The sequence below is a fragment of the Festucalex cinctus genome, chromosome 10 (assembly GCF_051991245.1).
Source record: "Festucalex cinctus isolate MCC-2025b chromosome 10, RoL_Fcin_1.0, whole genome shotgun sequence".
Lineage (NCBI taxonomy): Eukaryota > Metazoa > Chordata > Actinopteri > Syngnathiformes > Syngnathidae > Festucalex > Festucalex cinctus.
The window spans coordinates 16,026,742-16,048,403 of record NC_135420.1 but is presented as its reverse complement, the minus strand read 5'-3'; the positions used below and the strand labels follow the sequence as shown (position 1 = coordinate 16,048,403).

Sequence of the window (21,662 nt, the reverse complement as noted above, 5' to 3'; positions counted from 1 at the left end):
AGTACCTGACGATTCGATTCGTATCACGATTCACAGGTCACGATTCGATTCGATACCGATTAATCCCGATACGAATGGTCACGATTCGATACCGATTAATCCCGATACGAATTTATAAGTCGATTGTTGCGATTTTTTTTCATTCATATTTAGAAAATACTAATCAGTAAGCTTGTAGAGTGTAAGATTTATATGAAAATGTATTATTTATTTATCTAAAATTTCAGTCTTATAGAGGTTGTAATCTGTTTCATGTTTGAACAGCATTAAAATAAAAATATTAAGGCTTAATGTGCCGTTCATATAACATTCTTCCATGCTCAAGGTGTGAATCCTAAAAAAAAAAAAAAAAAAAAAAAAAAAAAAAATCGATTCTGCCGATTATTGAATCGATTCGAGAATCGCGCGATGTAGTATCGCGATATATCGCCGAATCGATTTTTTTTAACACCCCTAGACTACCAAACATCAGGCAGGCAAAAAAATCCTCATCAATCGACCGTAGCGCTTTTCATCTGTTTTGTACCAAAACAAAAAACAAAAACAAATGATCGTCCTAATTGTGATTTCAATTATTACCAAATTAATCATGTTTAATATTGTCTTCATAATCAAGCAGCCCTAGCCTAACCCCCAGGCCTACTGTTTTTGAATAATTGGAAAGTAGGTACTCCAGAGTTGTTTTATTTTATTGGTTAAAAGGTCTGAGCCTCCATGAGTAAATTTAAAAAAAAAAAATCAGGACTGAGGAAACCCAAGCGGCACCAGTTTGTTCTACATCAGGCCAATACATGTGAAGGTGTCGGTCTACTCATTAAACCGGATGGACACAAACAAACCGAGAGAATGTAGACACACTTGAGACAAAAAAGTACTCGTGAGGGGAAAAATAAAACATCAGACACAGGAGCCTGCAGAATGTGAACAGCTGTTTCTGTTTCCAGATCCAGGCATGAAAATAGCAGCCCTTTACAAAGCACAGCTTATCTGGGAGCAATTAGAGCCAGTGAGAAAACACAGCGGAAGCTCGGGCCCCTGGCCTGGTGCTCACAACCAACTCGTCAGGAGAAACAGAATGAGAAGGTTCAATTTGGGTCCATGAGCAATTAGATTTTTTAATTATCTAATAGACCACAAACCTCCGAATTTAACATTGGACAATATTTATTTAATTAACTTACATTACAGGTCAAATGTAACATATTTATGTTTTTTTGTTTTGTTTGTTTTTTGTTTATATATATATATATATATATATATATATATAATATATATATATATATATATATATATATATATATATATAATTCCGCCTCAAAAAGTTTAACTTGGACCTTTGGCCATTTCATTTTCATAACTTATAAATTCCAAACTACAGTAACATCTTTTGAGTTCATCTGGGCTTACATAGCAAGACAATAAAAAGTTAAGTCCCCTTTTATATTGCAAGTCAAATTGACCTCTTTACTTCCTCATTTTTATTAGACGTATTGTTGTTTGGGCTTTTTAATCCACATGTATTAATTATATCGACCCGGCAGCGACAAAAAAAAAAAAAATCTAGGGCAGAGTTTTTGTTGTTGTTTTTTTGACAGTTTAAACATGGAGCAGGTCCTATTGACCTATGAACTAAATCTCAAATAGTCATTGCTATTATAAGGATTATACATTCCCACGCTACAACACAAGGAATATACTCACTTCTTTGACGTGTCGCTTGAGGTGCATGTAAACACTCTGGCCTGTTTTGCGATAGTGTCTCTCCACGTGTTCCCGTCCAAAGCCCAGGAATGTGTTCATGCACACATACAGGCCTCCCTCAGATTCCTGTACGTGTGCGCACAATCATACGCAAACGCACACAAATGGAGGGAAAAAGGAACATGACGACAGCAGTCAAAATAAACAAATACAGAAATAAATGAATGATATTTATAAACCATTTTTCTTTCAGTCAGGCTCTCAAGGTGCTATAAAAACACGCTAAAAATCAGATAAGTAAAACAAAAAACAAAACAAAAAAAAACACCAAAAACATTCAAAACAAACAGAATAACAGTTTGAAAAGGCCTGAGTTTATCGGTGAGTGTGCATCCCTAATTTCAGCCTGCAAGGCTACAATTAGCCTTAATCTGACAGGTCAATCATATTCAAGTGTGTATTTAAAACAACAATATTTATTCTCATCCTACTTTTTCAGTCAAAAAAAAATATCCCAAATGTGCCACAGTAAAGGACCAGTGTGATAAACCTTTAAGTGGCCTAGAGTGACATATGAGCATGAACAGCGCTAGGCTAAAAATAAAGCCATCCTCAGGCTAACATATTGAACTCCAGACAGCTGAGTCACCTTTAAAAACAGTTGCGTGAGCTTTGAACGTGTTCTCACCGAGGATGTTTATTCGGACAGAGCACAGGTAATACCCTGGAGTCATTTGAGAATTATTGGGATAAAATATCGTGTCAAATGTAATTGAAAAGACACATGGCACCAAAAGACTAAAACGCGGGATAGGCAACTACAGCACGTGATCTGTGAATTTTTTAGAAACCAACAACCAAACAGTTCTAAACATGCATTTAACTCATAATAGCCACTCAGAGACAACCATGGACTGGTTGCCAGTCAATAACAGAGCACACCTAGACAAACACCTACAGTATTTACACTCACATTCACAATAAAATTTAGTCTTCAATGAACTTGGCATGCATGTTTTGGAATGTGAGACGGAGCCGAAGTACTCGAAGTATATGAAGGCATGCTCATTTACCTCCACTATACTTTTGTACTTTTTCATTTTCTGTGATCGTTTTATATTTATGGCCTAAAAGTAGTTTTCATACAAACATTTAACTACTACGTTAGCATAGATTATTGAAAAAGTACCGCACATTTTGACTAACGACAAATTCATTTGGTTATGTCATCACTATCTAAGGTCCGCGCCATTTACATCGGTCTTATCATAAGACAATTTGAGGTTATGATTGGGGAACAATGAACCAGTTTGCACAGCAGGATAAAAAGGCATCTCTGTACTTGTGTTTTTGATGTGATCGTTGCATATTTACGGCCTTTAAGTGTTTTTGTATCAATAATTACTGTATTTATTAAGACTTTGTGCGACAGACCACGGCTCGTTCCCATCTAACGTAAAAATCTAATTTAGGTTATTTTTGTACAAACTGAATTAACTGAGGTGAGGACCACGGTCACCCCTGTAGATAGATACTGGTGGTGTTCCACAAGGCTGTATGCTAGGTCCACAGATTTTACATTACAGATTACTAAATGCAGGCTGTCCTTGGTTTACTATCTTATCCTATGGCATTTCATCTGTACACATTGAAGTAGGTTGCAGTGTCGTTGGAATATGCAGTCACATGACACAATACACACTCAAGTACCACTTTTGATTGTTTGATATTTATGGCCGACAAGTGTTACGTGCCAATATTAACTGTAGGCTAATTTGGAATTTGTTTGACAGACTATGGTTCGCTCTGATGTACTACATAAGAAATGTCGTATACTTAACCTCGTCGTAAATCGAGGAACTCTGTCTCAATTCAAACTGTAACCTAACCAGGCAGGTGTTGGCGATTTGCACCAGCCGGCTTGATGCGCTCATGTGCGGCCTTAGATAGTCAAGAAAAGCCTGTCTCCAACTCCTCACATGTAAACACATTCATTCAGGTCCAACAATAAATATTGTTGCAGGTTCACCTTTACCTCCCCACGAAATAAAACGCACACTCACCGGGGAGTCGAAGGAGAAGGCGCACTCGCTCTTGAACACTCTGTCTCCGGTTTTGGGCACTCTGATGGTGGGCATGTAAGGGACCAGCAGCTCGCCGAGGTCTGTAGCCATGTTGGCATTCCCGCTCCTCGCAGCACAGTGCAGGGCAGCCACCGGACCGCACGCTCTCAGAGGCGAGGTGTGCTATTTTTACAGAGGCCAACCAACGCTACATTCCTCCGGCCATTGGAGGGAGGGAGGAAGACGCGTGGAAGAGGACGGCGGCGGCGGGGGCGTGACGCTGGGAAACATCAAAATACTGTACTGGAAATGACGAATTAAGAAGAGAAACGGGATGATATGATAAAAACAAGGAGGATCTATTGTTTGTTTTTATTCCAGCATGACATAGCATCGCGTGGGAATATAACATTTCTGCACGGGAGCCACTCCTACGACTGGAGGTGATTCATGCAGACGCCCACGCTTACTACTACACCGCGTGACCACCAACCCTGCAAGGAATTATGCATGTATTTGGTGCAACGATGAAAACACAGTGACATTTTTACTTTAAAAAAAATACTACAAACAATATTTTGCCAACGACACAAATAAAGGAAAATTGTCTTTATCTATAACTGTAATAATGTACAATGGGAAATTTATTCAGCTCTTTCCTGCCCCCAGTGGTCATTCGTGTTACTACAACAATAAATGGTCATGACAAGCTCTTGGTCAGTTTCGCAACTTTATTAAAATAATATGACATCACTCACTGGGTTTCGACTTTCAAGTTTGTGTTTTAAAATGTCAGTTACCACCATAATTTTGATCAATCTTTAATATTTATTTTAAACTCTTAAACGTATGTAAATGGGGTAATATCATTGATGAATGATTAACGATGTAAAATGTAAACACTGGGCAGTGATTTATAGTTCCTAGGGTACTAATAATACTGACCTCATCTGTATCAGGTCAAGTTGGAAGTAATCTACCTGGAATTGAAAGCATTTTCCCAGTCACCTCTGCCACAACTTCATGAACACCTGGAAGGGTTCATCTGGAATCCTCAACAGTTGAGCTCAGTCACCACAGCCATTTTTATGTTATCCAATGTCTTCTTTTATCAATGGTCGGCTTGATTTTAGGAAATAGGGGAATCAAGACCAAGCCATCCTGTGAATAGACAAGTCGCTCCAAGCATGGCGTTACTCTTCTCAGCCAGGAACTGTTGGATGCTTTGGAACATTGTGAAGAGGGGACATTGTCATGGTGAAGCAGCCACGAGTTGTCCTACCCAAACTGACGCATCATCTAATCGATCTGATTAATCGTCTGGCCGACAATGAAGGAGCAAACTAATGGTTTGTAGTTTGGGGATAAAGTAAATCTTTTCACATGTGATAAGAAATACTGTCAGAAATATTTTGCTAATCTTTAGAAACTAAGTCCCATAATGGACAAGCATTAAAATCAACAGTAATATGTTGGTTGAGTTTAAGCGTGAAGTAGTGCAAAAAAAAAGTAAAAAAAGAAACCTGAATACACCTGTCCATTATCTTTGTAAAGGTTGAAATTATAATACAATTCTTACCTAACGTTGTGGCCTAAATGTACTTTTGTCCTCAAAACCACTGAAGTGATAACAAATCTTCCCGTTTACACACACACACACAAAAGGTACAGACAGATATTTTTATTTTAGCGTGAAGTGGGGGGAAAAAAATGTACAAACAGCGAGCCAGGCAAGCACAACACACTGACGGTGAACAGTCTGGTTCAGTTATCAGGTGTTGACTTGTGGCTGTAGTCGATGAGCTCCTTGTTGAGGGTCTCCACCTGAAACCAGGGGCCGTCTCCTCTCTGCCTCATGTGTTTCCGGACCTCAAGCTTTGCCAGCCTATCGACCACAGGCAGACAGAACAGCCACTCAATAAAATAAAAAGACATTGACGATACAGTGGGTGAATCCTCCAAAGTCAAATGGCTGATTATGACAAAGGGAAATAGTCTGACTGCTCGCTGTTGAGTGGTTAACTTATTTGTATGATCGTGAGTGCATTTATATGTGTAGTTTACAATATACTGGATGTACAGTGCACATCATTTAGGCAACTTACTATTAAGTTATAAGTACTACTTCAAATCAGTTATTAAAGTTATTTCCAGTGTGTTGCTCAATTAAAAAAATACTTACTATAATTACTATAAATTTGAATGTTACATAAAAAATGATAGAAATGGGCCTGCTCAAAAGTATTTTCATCTTCTTTTAGAGACTCTGGACAATTCACAATTTTCAGTTTTTAATTGAATGACTGAATTATACAGTATAATTCATTGAGGAAAAAAAAAATCAGAAATACCTACTTGCAAATAAACAGAATATCAATCAAGGGTTAGACAAGCTTCTCAATTATTTGTTGTTACACCTCCTGGCTACGAAGAAGAAAACAGCTAATATTCCTAGCGCACATTCTGAAAGTACCTTACTGTATTGGATGTGCAAGTACACATCAATCTAGTACCGCCAAAAAGGAAAAAAAATGTTGCCTGGGGTCACACTCCCCCTCCCCATGCATCACACCCCTATTTGAGAAGGACTGGTGTCACCTACCTCATGTCTTCCTTCTCTTTTTCTATATGGATCGCAGCCATCATCTTTTCATAGTCCTTCACGGGGGAGTCGAGCAAATACCGGGAAATCCACCTCGTGATGGGGTGCTGCAATAGCATGAGGAAAATGCATACATGACATTTCAATAGAATTGATTAACACAGCATTTCGTTACAGTAACGAACAAGAGTAATAGTTGCAGAGCCCTGCCCCAAATTGCAAAAAAATTATGTATTATTTACGAACCCCCATCACCACCTTTTTTTTTTTTTTTTTAATAATAATTGCTTATATGAATTGTTAAAACATTACTAGAACGCGAAATATGATTCCAATACTTAACATAATTTCAAATTAAGCTTACAGCTGAGCTTTGGTGCCATCTTGTGGTAGCTTTGTGAATTACAGAAAGGACATAAAACTACGTTGAGAACCACAAAATAAGGGAGCCTTTCAGCAAATATGGGTTATAAAATAAAAAACGATAATGAACAAATATTGAACCACACACATGCAGAAGATTACCATACATTGAAAAGTTAATTTGACTACATTGTACATTATTGTCACCATTTGGGAGCTCAAACTAGGAGTGGCTAATTTGTGCTAGCGATTGGTGCTCAAAATGTCAGCACACTTTAAAAACATAGAAACAAAGTCGCACCTCAAGGTAATGTTCCGGAACCCCTCACATAGGTAAAATAATTAGATTTTTCATTGGTTCAAAATTTGAGGAATTATACCGAGATAAGCTTCCCTGTAATTGATTACGTTGAAGAAGCAGCAACATACCTTGTAGTATTCCCAATACTCAGGTTCATAACCCTCAGGGGTTTCCACCAGCTCTGCTTCACCTTCATAACACAATTATGCATAATTACAGTCCAGAATGAAAGTTGAAATAAAGGTGTTGGGTCACTCACCAATGAAGATATTCACAGATGTGATAATTATAGCCACTGGAATACCAGTCAGCATGGTGTAGAATTTCTGTGTGCAAAAGAAGAAACAGTCAATTGTGTTGTTGTTGTTTTTTGTGTGTTCTTCATTCTCTGTGCGTGTGTTATGATGCAAGAAAATCAGCGACCTTTTCTTAAGACAGCTGGGACCTGTTTTTAAATGGTGAAAACATTTTAAAGTGTCTCTAAACTCACCAACAGACGCACAAATCTTTTGTCATAGAACTCAGTAGCTTTGATGACAAACATTTTCTTCCCATGACCCCAACGGACAGCCACTGAAAAACACAAGAGCCAAAGTGGCAAAAGTTTCATTGAAATAAGTTATTGGTACAGTTCTGCAGATCTAAAGAAAAAAAAAACTTGGACGTGTAAATCTTATTTATATTATAAATTATATGTAATTTATTGTGACCATGAAAGAGTCTCTGGTGCATTTACTTATTAGCAATAAAAGATGAAGTTCATTCATAGTGTGACTTGATATTGACTGCAACCCAAACAGTGCCAGCTAACTATCATTAGCATGCTAACAAAACCTTTCGCAAGGTCACAAGAAGAAACACCAACCTTCTCTCCCAAAATTTCAATAGTTGACTCAGTGGTGGTGTCACGTACCTTTTTCCGTCCGCGGGATTGTTCGAGTAAGTAAATTTGTCACCGCATTTCCAGATTTCAGTGGACTCAGTCGGGCTGCGATAGCAGCAGCAGACCTGAGCAGACTCATACCCACCATGTCTACTGTGGGAACTTGGGAAGGCACCCCAACAAAACGCACTGTGATTCGCTGTTGAAAGAACTGAAGCGAAAATCGCCATAATTGGTTGGGGCAGAGACTTTTAATCGATTTTAATCCCATTTTATTCTTGGTATTGTAGTTAAATTGTATTTTAAAGTATAATGACATTTTTATTCTAACATTTACACTGATATACCAATTAAATAAACATGCATTAAAATAGTATCATACAGAAATGCATGCTGGGTAATGCGTTGATGACGGATTGTAAAGATGGCGACGTCCTCTTCAGCAGGACGCGTTTTGAGTCTTTGCAGACAATTGCAGAATGTATGCCGAATATCACCACAGATAAATATTCAGCGATGTCCTGCTAGTTTGACGAATCTCAATCCTTATCTTTGTAGGTAAGAATCGGTTGTATGTATACAAATTAGCGCTAGTAGGCCTAGTCATTAGCTACGCGCTAACCCAACATTTTTTTCAGTCTGACCTCGACACATGACAAGATGAAATGAGTAGTTAGCAAAACGGGTAAACGTCAAGATTTAAAATAATAATAAAATTGTAGCATTTTTGCCATTTCTGTAGGAAACTGCGTGCGCCAACACCTAATACTTAAGTTAGTTATTTGTTTTGTGTATAGCCTAATCATGTTTTGCACCCTACAAGGGAGAGGTTACCGCATGTTGCCCAGTGCTGGTACAATCGCAACATCTCTCTGGTTCAGCATCACGCCTTGCACACAAGTATCCACAGAAAGGGGCTGGATGAGTTCTTTGACTTTCCAGAGAACTGGGGAGAGAGCACTGTGAAATCAGGTAAAACAGAACCAGTACATTCAGATGGTAAACAATTTGTATTTCTCACCACTGTTCTTATTTAGATTTTGGTGTTATCATATTGCAGGTGCACCATGGACTGCCAGACAATTGAGAACGAAGAGCAATGAGGACTTGCACAAACTCTGGTACTTTTGACATTTTATATAAAAGTGTGTTTTGTTTTGTTTTTTGTTTTTGGGGGCTGTGTTTAAAACAATCTTTTGCCAGGTATGTGCTGTTGAAAGAAAGGAACATGCTGCTAACTTTAGAGCAGGAAGCGAAAAGGCAAAGGGTTCCGATGCCGAGTCCGGAGAGACTACGGAAGGTTAGTATCACCCTTGGATGAGTATAAAACTGTGAAGGCAGTTTGGTCATTTCCACAGGGGTGATTTAAAAAAAAAAATGTTTTTCCTATCTTTTAGGTACAGCGATCAATGATCAGACTGGAGACGGTGGTGACCGAAAGAGAGACTTCACTGCGTCTGCTCCAAACAGGCCATGAGAAAGGCAGACCGGGGGCCTGGAGGAAGAACGTGTTTGGATATAACTATTGGTGAGAGCATGTGCACTAACACATTCAAAGTACGACCAAAGATTTTTGAAAAAATGTGCATAATCGCATTCACAAATGAATTTTACTTGGTAGATGTTGATGTAAATTGCATGTCGTGATCACCTGCATATTTGCATTTCTGCATTTACTTGTTGGATTTTTTTAAATTTTATTTCTAAAGTAAAGTCCGTCACACAAAAACTCATTTTGTCTATATTGCACAGCACTACATATGGTATATCACGCGTATTTTAGATGAGATAAAATCAAAATCAGCTCGAATAATTAAAAGGGCAGATTGATCTTAAAAAAACTTTTGTTTTTCCATAAATATGTAAACAGACAAAGAATAAATCACATATTTGCTTGCGCTGAGGTCCAAAATATGCCTAATATGTAAAGATTGCTTTGGCACAATCTGGTGGCATGTTGGTGCTAAAGCCAGTATTTTGAACTTGAGAAGAGTAGCTTCATTTACTCAAAACATAACTTTGTATAACAGAAAAAGGGTGCTTTCCCGTCATCTTCTGGCATCCATAGGCAATTATAAACCAGATTTTCACCTCTCAAAAAGGCTCGGTCACTACTGTACCTCCGGTTAACTTGTTTTTTTTCCTCCTCATCCAGGTATCGATTCAAAGAGTATGCAATTCCTTGGTATATGAATACAAAATACAAGAGAAAGAGGTTTCACACGCCCAAGTTTGTTGAACCGCACATCAGGTAGGATACGGGACACTGGCAGCGTTCATTTCATTGTTGTACATTAAATGTCTTTTCTTTGCTGCCTATCTTGCAGATTGCGTATTGAGAAGTTCTTGAGGGCAAAGAACAGGAAAGCAAGCATGGAAAAGCAAAAGCTGGCCAAACTTCAAGAAAAGTTCCCACAGATGAAGGTCCCGGCTTCGTGAAAACTTCCAAGTCATTCTTGTCCTATAAAGGTCATTTAATTGTCACCAGATTGAAAACTGTTGAGTGAACATGAAGATCCAACTTTCATGTGATTATATATGATAAACTATTACCTGAGAATGTGCCTTTGAGTTTTATTAAGATCATTTCACAATAAGGTGGAGCCACTGAACAGTAAGCAATTAAATATTTTTATTATGAGTTAAAACTTCAACTGCGGCAACAAGGCTCTTGTCAATGAGTTCTCTTCGTAGAGTTTTTGTACCACAGACTAACTTTTTTTTTTACAAAAACTCCATTATTCAAGTACTGTGTGTTGAGAAAAAAAATGAAAACAAAACTGGAGTTTAATTTATGCCCAGTGGGAGCCAAGCTTGCATTATTGTGGTATAATAGACTGCTCAAAAGTAAAGAAATATGTAAAGTAACAAAACAAATGTTTTGTTGCAGTGAGGTTTCCATAAATCACTTCATTTGAAGATAATGCAGCACACTGAACATTATGGCAAAGACATTTAATCTCACTTCACCAAAGTGATCGACATAATTGTGAAAGTGTATGTGGCTACATCACATCCACAAACAAGACATGTGGACAAACTGTTAAAAAAAAAAAAAATTACAAAATTAGATTTGTTGGTTTTCTGTAAATCAAGGACACTTCCTGTCCACGCACTGCTTTCCTCCCTCCTCATATTCTTGTTTGGAGATCCACATTTGCTGGAAGGTTCCCTAGAAGGCAAGGAAATCATTTAGTGTGTCTGCTCGGATATCAAAATGTCAGCAGCGCATCCCGTGTCCTTACAAGTGATGCTAAGATGGAGCCTCCGATCCACGCACTAAACCTGCGCTCGACTGTGGTGTTGTTGGCTATAAGCTTCAGTCGCATGCTCTGTAAGTCAAAAAACATGTCCATTTATTGTTTAACTGATTTTTTCTTTCTCAAAGACAAAAGAGGCAGTTGTTGAGCACACACCGGGGGCGTTTTCTGGGACAATTCTCTGTTGAGGCGGTCAGTGAAGCCCTGAATCAATGTGTTTCCTCCCGTCACCACGACGCTGCCATACAGACCCTGACACACGAGACAAAAATCGGCCTCATAGTGATTTTGAACTACTGTACAAACTTTATCTTAAGCTTTCAGAGCACCATTAAACATGATCACACTGAAGGCGTGACTTGATATTTACCGGTCGAATGTCGATGTCGCACATTCCCACGCTGGTCGTCACCACGTGGCCGACTCCTAACATTGTGTTTCCAGACAAGCCCTGACAATGAATCATGTGACATTGTTAGTCAGAACCTTACAGCAGTGTGTGTGGTTGGTCACTGATGTACATCGTCCATGTTCTATAAAATCAGGTAAAGCCTACCTTGGCGTTAGATGGGTCGAAAAGGCCCTCTGGTATTTTCAACCTCTCCGCCCCAAAGTCACAGTTGTATCCGTTGGGCAGCTCATAGTGCACTGTAGGCATCTGGGCAGCAACCCTGAAGGAAGTGGACGGTATTCAATGTTATATTAATCTTCTTGAGAATGGAAACTTGAAAGCATGAAAACTGTAGGATAGAATGAATGACTGCTCTACAACCAAATAAACCAATTGGCTTTTTAGCTCATTTAGTCCCAGCCATTTTCACTGAAGCAACCCCCGGCTGTTTTACTGGATTTTGACTGATTTTGCAAGGCCCACAGAATACTGTGTTCTACTGCTAGAAAACATGGACCTACCAAAAGAAAAATTAAAGTCTCTTCATTCACCAGGAAGGAAAAGTATATTTTTATGTTTCAGTTTTGCAGCAATTAGGATTAGAATATAGCTAAGTTTCAACAATATTCACATTCCTGGTGAAAACACTGAGAACAAGAGCTTGTTGCTACATCGCCATGGCTGATCTCTTATACTCTGCTGCCACCTGCCCCCCCCATAACTACCATTGCATGAAGCCACCTCATCAAGTCAGAAGCTGCATCAAATTCTTCTGTATACTCTTGTATTTAAAAAAACAAACTGTAAACACATTTTTGGGAGAGAATGACTAAGTATTAAAAACGTTTTCACACGTTTTGGGGATTGAATGAATTAAAAAGTATTTGGTATGTGTTTAATGAATCTAGGAGTTTAGAATAGATCAAAAATACTTCCAAAAAGCACAGCCAGAATTAAGAGGTCCTCCTGAATTCCAAATCTTTTTTCTCCAGATACAGATAACTCTGGCTTGTAAATCTAAATTGTCCAAACTGAATGCAATCCAAGCAAAAACATACATGTGGGAAAATGTGTAGGCTGATGGTGAAGGATTATTCTTACTGCTCGTCGTACGGTGAGTCGGACACCTGCAGCACAGATGCCTGGAAATCTTGGATAACGCACTGTAATAACAAAAACGAAACATTTTGAATTGTAATATAAAATTGTGTTGCCAAGCCTTGCAGCTATTACTGACATTGCACATGTAGTTGTGCCATGAGCGCGTGACTTGAGGTAGTTTCTCCTTTTTCTTCCAGCTAGCCGGCGAACCCTCTCGCACTGGATCCTGGCAAGAAAAATTGTGAAGTCAATTCCTGCTTAAATTTGTGCACGTGCAAGTACATTTGATTCACAAAGTAATTTCAGGATGCAGTTCACGTGACAAAAACCTACATACGAATTTAGAAAAGCTAGCAACAGCATACACAGCAACTGTGTCTCTACATACTTTAAAATCATAGCTAATATGAATGATAAAAGCAGACTTTCACCTTTGAGGAAATCATGTAAGGTGGAACGATTTCAACATTTAACTCTTGGAAGAGTTCTCGACACTGCATGCTCATGAAGTCTCCAGCCAGGGGTGACTTGACGATGCCTGTCACAGAAAACAAAGAACATTTACAGTAATTTACAGACAATACTCATATACAAAACCAAAACAAAATACTATACATAAACTAATATGTTGCTGGCGCAAATGCACCATTAAACCAGTACATTTGATTTGATCATGGTTTGTGCTTGTAATTTCTATTTTGCATGTCAAACTGTATATAACAAAAGTAGAAATTCCAAAAGATTGATTAAGAGTTACCTTGCTGCAGGACGTAGCCATCGTGCACCGGTATGGCCGTCGTGTGTGTGGCTCCGCTGTCCAGGACCAAGCCTGTAGACCTCCCGTTGGCGAAGCTTAAAGGAGGTAAGTAAAGGAATTGTAGTGACAAATGTATGACATGCATATTAGCCATTGTGAAACATCTATTTTCTATAACATATGGACACAAATCACCATTTATACTTAAAGACTTTTTAGGGTCTTCAATGAACTGAATGTGGGAGGAATCTAGGCCTTAAAACTATGAGGCAGTCAGATTAATCTCTTATCCACCAGTGTTCCACTGATTATTAAATAATAATAAAAAAAATAAATAAAAAAAGCAGTCAGGGGCATAAAGGATACGCAGACAGCACAGCTGATTTGCAAAGAAAGAAAGCGGGAATGTTGTAGTGCTCAAACATCAGTTCTGTCAGTTTCTCTCGCTTTGCCCGTGTGTTCCACTGTAAACACAAAATACGTCATTAGAGATCATCACGTGCACGTAAAATCCCAGCTTGCAGAGGAAGTAACTCACCGATGCTTCAGACATAAGTACTGGATGCAAGCTTGGTTCTGACTTGAAGTGCATCCTGTAGGTGTGATCCAAAATGGCTTGGAAACTGTCCCAGTCTTCAACTAGGATGGAGGCATAAAAACATATTTTTACACAAAAAAGAATGGTAGTTTGCTTTGCTTTCATTCCCTTACTGTACTGTAAACTAAAAAATAAGGTAATGTATAATATACTAAACTGTGATTGTTGGCATAATAATATAACCAGCTCCCTAAGGGCAACCATAACTACAGTACAATGTGGCCTGTGATAAAAACAACTTTGACACAGGTGATATGTAGAAAAATCATAAAATTACCTTCCAAATAATAAATAATGCATCCCATATGTGCTGAAGGTCTTATTGCATTTGTGTGTCAAAAGAACAAAAAACATGGGTTTTTTTTTGTTTTTTTTCCATCGTCACTACCGGGTCAGTGTCATCATGAAAAATAGAACAATGGTGAGTTTTTTTAGATCGTAATTTGAGCTGTGTGCGCCACTGTTCCAGGCCAGCCCTCTAAGGGAGGCTGTGCTCCCACACTGCCGCTTTGCAACAATTAAGATTGGTGTCACAATGGCCTTGAAATAGTTTCATCTCTACGGGATCTTATCAAAATGAGCATCATCAGATGGGCCAGCATACTTTACTTTACACTATAATTGAGTTTACTGGCACACCTTAGCCGGATTTGTGTCATATTACAGATCTGTTTTAGGGAGCAGGCAATAAAGCCACTAAGCTAACTGGTGCAATTTGGCACATTAAACCCTGAACATTTTTGTTAATGTCATGAAATAAATAGAAATGCTAGGAAAAAAATCATTGTAACTACATCTTAAGTTTATAAAATTAACTAAAATTACATATAATTATAGTAAAAATGTTCATTTTAATTGTTGGTCAATTAATATAATACATGAGCTTCTGTGGTTCATTTGAAATGTATGTATATTGTATAGGGCCCTTTTTTTTTTTTATTTAGCACTTGGCAGTCAACAATACTGCATATATTTAAAAAAATAAATAAATAAATAAATAAATAAAAAGAAAAAGAAAAAAAGAAAAACGAAATAATTATAAAAAAAATTTATTAATAAGCCCTAAGGATTCTGCTCTAAAAACTACGTACTAAAAACTAACCAAATTTAAAAAAAGAAAAAGTCAAAACAAAATAAAAACTACTATGAAAGATCCCAAATTATTATAACCCTGATTAGAACACACCTTTTAAATATACTGTAAACAGATGTGAACACTAAAAAAGCTTTAAAATGTAGAGAAAATACTGTACATTTTAAATAGTTTGTATTAGATACTAGGGATGTAACGATAAGCGCGATATCGTGATATTAAAACTGCCACAATATCATCGTTGTCATGTTCATGATATTTAAATGCAACACATCTGTCAAAAAAAAAAAAAAAAAAAAAAAAAAAAAGCCAGGTTGATTTCCTTTTGTGCAGTTCTAGCACCCTCTCGTGGCTAGTTTTTTAGTGCAATTTATTTTTTATTAGGGATGTTTTGGTCCTTCTATGTTTAAAATCTACACTAATTGTCAGATGAAGGGGAACGTAATATGCCTGTGAAGCAAGGCAATATGTGGAGGAACTCGATGTGTGCGACTGTGCGTGCATTAACAACATAACATAATAATAATAATAAAAATAATAATAATAATAATATGTACAAAAGCACAATAATGTGTTTGGTTTTTTTTTGGTATGAGCTCTTTTTTTTTTTTACAATAATATGACCTTTTTTAAATATCGCCAAGCTCCCTACAATATCGTGATATTTATCGTATCGTGAGCTTCATCGTTATAATATCGTATCGTGACGTTTGGATATAGTGACATTTCTATTAGATGCATGAGGTGGGGGTTGCGTGTGATGTCGGTGAGGCCTGAGCAATAGCTGTGGTAGACAGTTGAGCACATACATTTGAATTAACTGCACAAGGCGCTCTATATTATTCCATCATTTGTGCTTTGGATTTCCACTGTACTTTTGGAAGGGACAAAGGTGACACACAAATTACTCACTCATGCCGTTCTTGAGAGGAGACATGACCTCCATGCTCTCCCTCGGGACCCTCAGCTGGTTGGTGTCGATGTAGTAAGTGGTGCCACTCTGCTTGCCTTTGTCGCCATCCGTTTCCATGGGAGTGGTGCCATCATCGCGGTCAAGGGTCACACCGATCACTGTGGGAAAATCGGCCTTGAAGGGAAAAAAATAAATAAATAAAAGCACATTTTATTTTCTACACTTCCGTTTATGGACAAGTCAAGTCATCGCTTTCCTTAATATTTTTCTTGTGTGTTTGTAACGATTCAATATGCACTAGGTCACATTGACAAATTAACATTTTTGCTGTCCCAAAGAAGCAAACATAACAGGAGGATGTCAACCTAAGAGGTTCCCTGTAACTGGAGAATCAACCGTTAATTAAATTTTGAATGTCATTTTAATAGTTATGTATTAATTTAATTAATAGGCAGCGATAGACCATATGTAAGGAAGGAAAACAACAATAAGTATAATCAAAGAACCAAGTCGTCCACAACAGTCTGAATTCAATTTGTACTGCCTTGTCTCTAGTATGACAGACCTCATTTCTTGACATCAACATACCCCAGAGAGAAGATGAAGAAGCAAGGGGCGGGGCGTTAAATCAGGTTATTTGAGAGGTCCTCTTACCTTGGGACAGTCTTCGCCTGCATAGCCAGCTCTCACTGTGTATGAGCCAATGTCGAACACCAGAGCGCCCACCTCATCTGGAGAAAATACAAGACAATCACTGCAATTTTGTCAATATGCGCTGCCAATCCCAGCTGACTTGTGGCAAAAGGCAACTTAGACTGGTCACATATCAGTGTAGGTAGGTACATTGAGAGAATCAATTATTAGTACTGTACAAACAGATATTAGTTCAACTTTCGTCCTGCCCACTTTCATTCATTTGATTGCGCTAAAACGGTACAATTCAAGGGCCGCTTAACTGATCGGAACTCCTACAAAAAAATGCGCCGATTAATGTAAACACACATGTTCAAGATTGTGCGTATGATGAGTAAGAATGAATAACAATGATATTCCAATTATCGGGTATGGCTAGCACAGTTAGCCAGCTATGCACACGGCTACGAATTGTCACAACAAGCGAAAGCGATCCCCTTCTGGGACCGTTCAATGCCACTCACCGCCCCCGTACACTCCGCCGCTCATCTTGGAAATGTTCACAGCAGCGCGTTTATGTGATAATGTGTGCTCTTATTGTAGAATCGCAACCGATAGACGGCTAATCACAACAAAGGAGCTGCCGTGGGTTAGCAATAGCATAGATCGGGAACGAAGCCGGCGCCACTCGTGCGTCACAGTGGCCGTCCAATCAGAGAGCAGCACAGCCGCAGCCTGCGTGGTGACGAATAAATCAGGGGACAGAAAGCTCCATGCTCGACAGCGGACGTGGCCTCGTGTACCATAAAGCAAAGTAAGTGAAAAAGCTGCAAAGTAAACGTTTAAAAAACTGTTTAAAATTGGTGGGGCAATGCATCGAGTTGCGACGTCATAGCTGCACGACGGTGGCAGTCAGTGAACATTAAATTCAAGACCCTGAGGAACGGTGGAGTCGTGAACGTGTCACCGATCTGGGCGACCATGACACTTGTAGAAAAGAGTGCGTACTCGTGATTTGACTCCTATTTATTCGAAAGCCGTGACAGCTATTAAAATATTGGTAAAATTGCATAATTACACCAAGTTAGAATTTAAATTTCCACCTTGGAGTTAGAAATTCTTCTGAAATAAACAGGTGGAAAGATAATTAGATTTTTGTCGTACATATGATATAGAACATATGACGTCACGTGATTTCTAATATGTATTTTGTATTAATGCAAGAAATAGAAAAGAGAAAACAGTGAAGCACTAGTGTCATATATATTGAGAATTACATTGTATTTTTGTAACGTGTTTATATAGTTTGTGACTGACATTAAATGATAAATGGTCATACATTGTTCACCCACTCGCCACATTATGGTTACCTACACAATTGAATGTGGTTCATTACAAGAGCTGTTTGTATTACAAACATTATAATGTTTTGTTTCGGGGGGGTTTTCTGGTATAAATAGAGGCACAGGTAGAGTGCTTTAATATTGTTTGCTGGTTTTAGGAGCAACTTACAATTGTTTCTGGTACCTATAATACTGAAATTTCAATTAATAAGTAACTAAACTAGTGCTACACTGTCAGATAGTAACAGGTTTCATGATGTCAAATGTTTTAGAGCCAGCGGCGGCCTGATATTAGGTGAAGAACCTGCCCCCAAGTTTTATATGCATGTAATATTCTGGCTGCAATGCAAGTTGCATATCACTGCAAAAGAAAATCACAATTTAATTAAAATTTAAAATTTGTTCCAATGTTGTTTGTTTACACATTATTAGCATACGTGAGTAACTTTTGTGTGTGTGTGTGTGTGTGTGTGTGTGTTTGCAGCACTCATGCAGCGCTGCCTCAACTTGACCATTGCCCGACACAGCAGGCTCCTCTTGAAGTCTAAATTTCCATCTGTTCACCAGTCAGCAGCCATGTCAGGTCTTCTCATAAGCCAGCCCAAATACGCTTGGCTAAAGGAGCTTGGTCTCTCTGAGGACAACCCCGGTGTTTACAATGGCAGTTGGGGAGGCAGTGGCGAGGTCATCACCTCGTGCTGCCCCGCCAACAACGAGCCGATAGCCAGAGTAACCCAAGCTACAATGGCGGAGTATGAAGAGACTGTCCTGAAGACAAAGGAAGCCTGGAAGTTGTGGGCTGATATTCCTGCTCCGAAAAGAGGGGAAATCGTCAGGCAGATTGGAGATGGGCTGAGAAAAAAAATCAAAGTACTCGGGAGCTTGGTGTCTCTAGAAATGGGAAAGATCTACGTTGAAGGGGTGGGAGAAGTTCAGGAATATGTTGACGTGTGTGATTACGCTGTCGGTCTGGCAAGAATGATTGGAGGGCCCATCCTGCCTTCAGAAAGACCAGGTCATGCCCTGATCGAGCAGTGGAATCCAGTTGGTCTTGTTGGTATCATCACCGCCTTCAACTTTCCTGTCGCAGTCTATGGCTGGAACAATGCCCTCGCTCTTACGTGTGGCAATGTTTGCCTGTGGAAAGGAGCGCCAACCACACCTCTTACAAGCGTGGCTGTTACGAAGATCGTAGCCGAGGTGCTGGAGCAGAACAACCTGCCTGGTGCTATCTGCTCCATGACCTGCGGAGGGGCTGATATTGGCACGGCCATGGCCAAGGACGAGCGGGTGGATCTGTTGTCTTTCACCGGCAGCACCCAGGTTGGCAAGATGGTGGGCACGATGGTCCAAGAACGGTTCGGCCGCAAGCTGCTGGAGCTCGGCGGGAACAACGCCATCATCGTGTTTGAGGATGCCGATCTTAATCTGGTGGTCCCTTCTGCGGTGTTTGCATCTGTTGGAACCGCTGGCCAGCGCTGCACAACCACGAGACGTTTAATGTTGCACGAGAGCGTCCATGACGCGGTGATCGAGAGGATCAGCAGGGCCTATAAGCAAGTCCGCATCGGAGATCCCTGGGATCCCAGCACCTTGTATGGGCCCCTGCACACCAAACAAGCGGTGGAACAGTATCTTTCCGCAATTGAGAAGGCCAAGCAGCAAGGCGGCACTGTCGTCTGCGGCGGAAAAGTGATGGAGCGTCCGGGAAACTATGTGGAGCCCGCCATCATCACCGGGCTGGCTCACGACACTTCAGTCGTCCACACCGAAACGTTTGTTCCCATCCTCTACGTCCTCAAGTTCAAAACGGAGGAGGAGGCATTTGCATGGAACAACGAAGTGAAGCAGGGTCTGTCCAGCAGCATCTTTACCAAAGATCTGGGACGGATTTTCCGCTGGCTCGGACCTAAAGGGTCCGACTGCGGCATCGTGAATGTCAACATTCCAACGAGCGGTGCTGAAATCGGAGGGGCCTTCGGTGGGGAGAAACACACGGGAGGAGGCAGAGAGTCTGGAAGTGATTCCTGGAAGCAGTACATGAGACGCTCAACCTGCACCATCAACTACAGCAAGGATCTCCCTCTTGCACAGGGAATCAAGTTTGAGTGACACCTCGGGCTGTCTGTTGTTTGTTCAGGCACTGAACAGCAATGAATATTATGACATCATCCCTTGTGATCTCTCCTATGGTTTAGAAAAGGTCAACGTCATCGACGTTCGGAGAAAAACAGTAATAGTCATATATTACGTACGGTAGATCAATGAATCTGGGATTTAAAGTTTGTTAGACATTTTGAAAGCCTGACAAAGGTGTTGAATTAGTCATTACGTTGATTCAGCAGTGTTTTCACAAGCACTTGGAAATTGATTTGTGCTATATGACTGTATCAGATACTTTATTCTCTTAAAATAAAAGAAATTATCAGTTATGGCAGAAACAATGGAATGGACAATGTTATTAGTTTCTCTTACATATTAAATGAAAAGGGCGGTTCAGCACATGGGCATTATCACTGTAGTTATTGACCTTTCACTCCTGAAATGTTGGCTTGATAATTTTCTGTCGTGTGTCAAGGGGAAATCAACCCAAAAATCTGTTTTGTTTTGGGGGGGTTTGACAATAATATGTGCTATGCAGCCCCACTAGTCTAAATATGGTATTCAGGTTAATAATTGCATTAGTGGAATATGAGTTAAATCTAGCCATTTTTTATCCATCTCAGGGGGCTGCCATTTTGCCACTTCGAATCAAGACGACATCAATGTTCCTCGTGTCTCTCTCTCAGCACAGCTTCATAAAACTGGTGAGCTGTGATTGGTCGTTGCCTGAGCCCTGAGCAACTGTGGTGTCATCTTCAGTGGACAGCAAGTGGCAAAATGGCCCCGTGAGATGGATTAAAACGGCATTCAACAAAAATGATTTCAGATTCAAGAATGTGATTTGGGTTTTCTTTTATATTAAATGAGCAGAGAAATAACATGGACACTTGGCAGGACCAAAGTCAACAAAGAAAAAAATATTCTACAAAACACTATAAATTACAAAAGATAAGAAGAGAACACAAGAACATCCATCTTCTTGACCGCTTATTCCTCACAAGGGTCGTGGGGGGTGCTGGAGCCTATCTCAGCTGGGTTTGGGCAGTAGGCGGGGTACACCCTGGACTGGTTGCCAGCCAATCGCAGGGCACACAGAGACGGAAAACCATCCGCACTCACAAGCACACCTAAAGACAATTTGGAGCGCCCAATTAACCTGCCATGCATGTCTTTGGAATGTGGGAGGAGACCGGAGTACCTGGAGAAGACCCACACGGGCATGGGGAGAAGATGCAAACTCCACCCAGGAAGGCTGGTCTGGACTCGAGCCTGTGTCCTCAGACCTGGGAGTCGGACGTGCTAACCACTAGGGGTGTTAAAAAAAATCGATTCGGCGATATATCGCGATACTACATCGCGCGATTCTCGAATCGATTCAATAATCGGCAGAATCGATTTTTTTTTTTTTTTTTTTTTTTTAAGGATTCACACCTTGAGCATGGAAGAATGTTATATGAACGGCACATTAAGCCTTAATATTTTTATTTTAATGCTGTTCAAATGTGAAACAGATTGCAAACTGTTTGTGTACAGTGGCTCACGGTTATAAGCCTCAAG

General features: G+C 39.7%; 5 protein-coding genes across 8 annotated transcripts in view; 2 read left to right on the top strand and 3 right to left on the bottom strand.

Moving 5' to 3' along the window:
- usp13 (ubiquitin specific peptidase 13) overlaps window positions 1-4,189 on the bottom strand; it is a 32,847-nt gene extending 28,658 nt beyond the window's left edge. For all 3 annotated transcript variants that reach the window (XM_077533172.1, XM_077533173.1, XM_077533174.1), the window contains exons 1-2: window positions 3,765-4,189; window positions 1,702-1,827 (exon numbers count right to left, since the gene is read on the bottom strand). In XM_077533172.1, the coding sequence (XP_077389298.1) occupies window positions 1,702-1,827; window positions 3,765-3,875 (237 nt within the window). In that variant the 5' untranslated portion in view covers window positions 3,876-4,189. The remainder of the gene's footprint in view (window positions 1-1,701; window positions 1,828-3,764) is intronic.
- Window positions 4,190-5,430: 1,241 nt separating this feature from the next.
- ndufb5 (NADH:ubiquinone oxidoreductase subunit B5) lies at window positions 5,431-8,110 on the bottom strand. Its single transcript, XM_077533853.1, has 6 exons — window positions 7,944-8,110; window positions 7,521-7,603; window positions 7,290-7,356; window positions 7,159-7,220; window positions 6,367-6,473; window positions 5,431-5,649 (listed from the first exon to the last, which is right to left on the bottom strand). The coding sequence occupies exons 1-6, from the start codon at window positions 8,059-8,061 to the stop codon at window positions 5,529-5,531; spliced, it is 558 nt and encodes a 185-aa protein (XP_077389979.1). The 5' UTR covers window positions 8,062-8,110; the 3' UTR covers window positions 5,431-5,528.
- A 204-nt stretch (window positions 8,111-8,314) lies between these two features.
- mrpl47 (mitochondrial ribosomal protein L47) lies at window positions 8,315-10,473 on the top strand. Its single transcript, XM_077533852.1, has 7 exons — window positions 8,315-8,471; window positions 8,737-8,885; window positions 8,974-9,034; window positions 9,117-9,213; window positions 9,311-9,441; window positions 10,069-10,164; window positions 10,241-10,473. The coding sequence occupies exons 1-7, from the start codon at window positions 8,338-8,340 to the stop codon at window positions 10,350-10,352; spliced, it is 780 nt and encodes a 259-aa protein (XP_077389978.1). The 5' UTR covers window positions 8,315-8,337; the 3' UTR covers window positions 10,353-10,473.
- Window positions 10,474-10,853: 380 nt separating this feature from the next.
- Window positions 10,854-17,651, bottom strand: actl6a (actin-like 6A). The gene is made up of 14 exons (XM_077533851.1): window positions 17,184-17,651; window positions 16,681-16,757; window positions 16,026-16,200; window positions 13,961-14,061; window positions 13,789-13,886; window positions 13,423-13,517; window positions 13,097-13,203; window positions 12,802-12,891; window positions 12,666-12,727; window positions 11,730-11,844; window positions 11,544-11,624; window positions 11,330-11,425; window positions 11,159-11,245; window positions 10,854-11,085 (listed from the first exon to the last, which is right to left on the bottom strand). Exons 1-14 carry the CDS (start codon window positions 17,206-17,208, stop codon window positions 11,005-11,007), a joined length of 1,290 nt encoding a protein of 429 aa, XP_077389977.1. The 5' UTR covers window positions 17,209-17,651; the 3' UTR covers window positions 10,854-11,004.
- On the top strand, window positions 16,703-20,447 carry aldh7a1 (aldehyde dehydrogenase 7 family, member A1). 2 transcript variants are annotated; one of them, XM_077533850.1, is made up of 2 exons: window positions 16,703-16,861; window positions 18,487-20,447. In XM_077533850.1, the coding sequence occupies exon 2, from the start codon at window positions 18,492-18,494 to the stop codon at window positions 20,112-20,114; it is 1,623 nt and encodes a 540-aa protein (XP_077389976.1). In that variant the 5' UTR covers window positions 16,703-16,861; window positions 18,487-18,491; the 3' UTR covers window positions 20,115-20,447. The 2 variants fall into 2 exon arrangements, with proteins under 2 accessions (XP_077389976.1, XP_077389974.1); XM_077533848.1 differs by lacking the exon at window positions 16,703-16,861 and adding an exon at window positions 17,308-17,473.
- The last annotated feature ends 1,215 nt before the right edge of the window (window positions 20,448-21,662 follow it).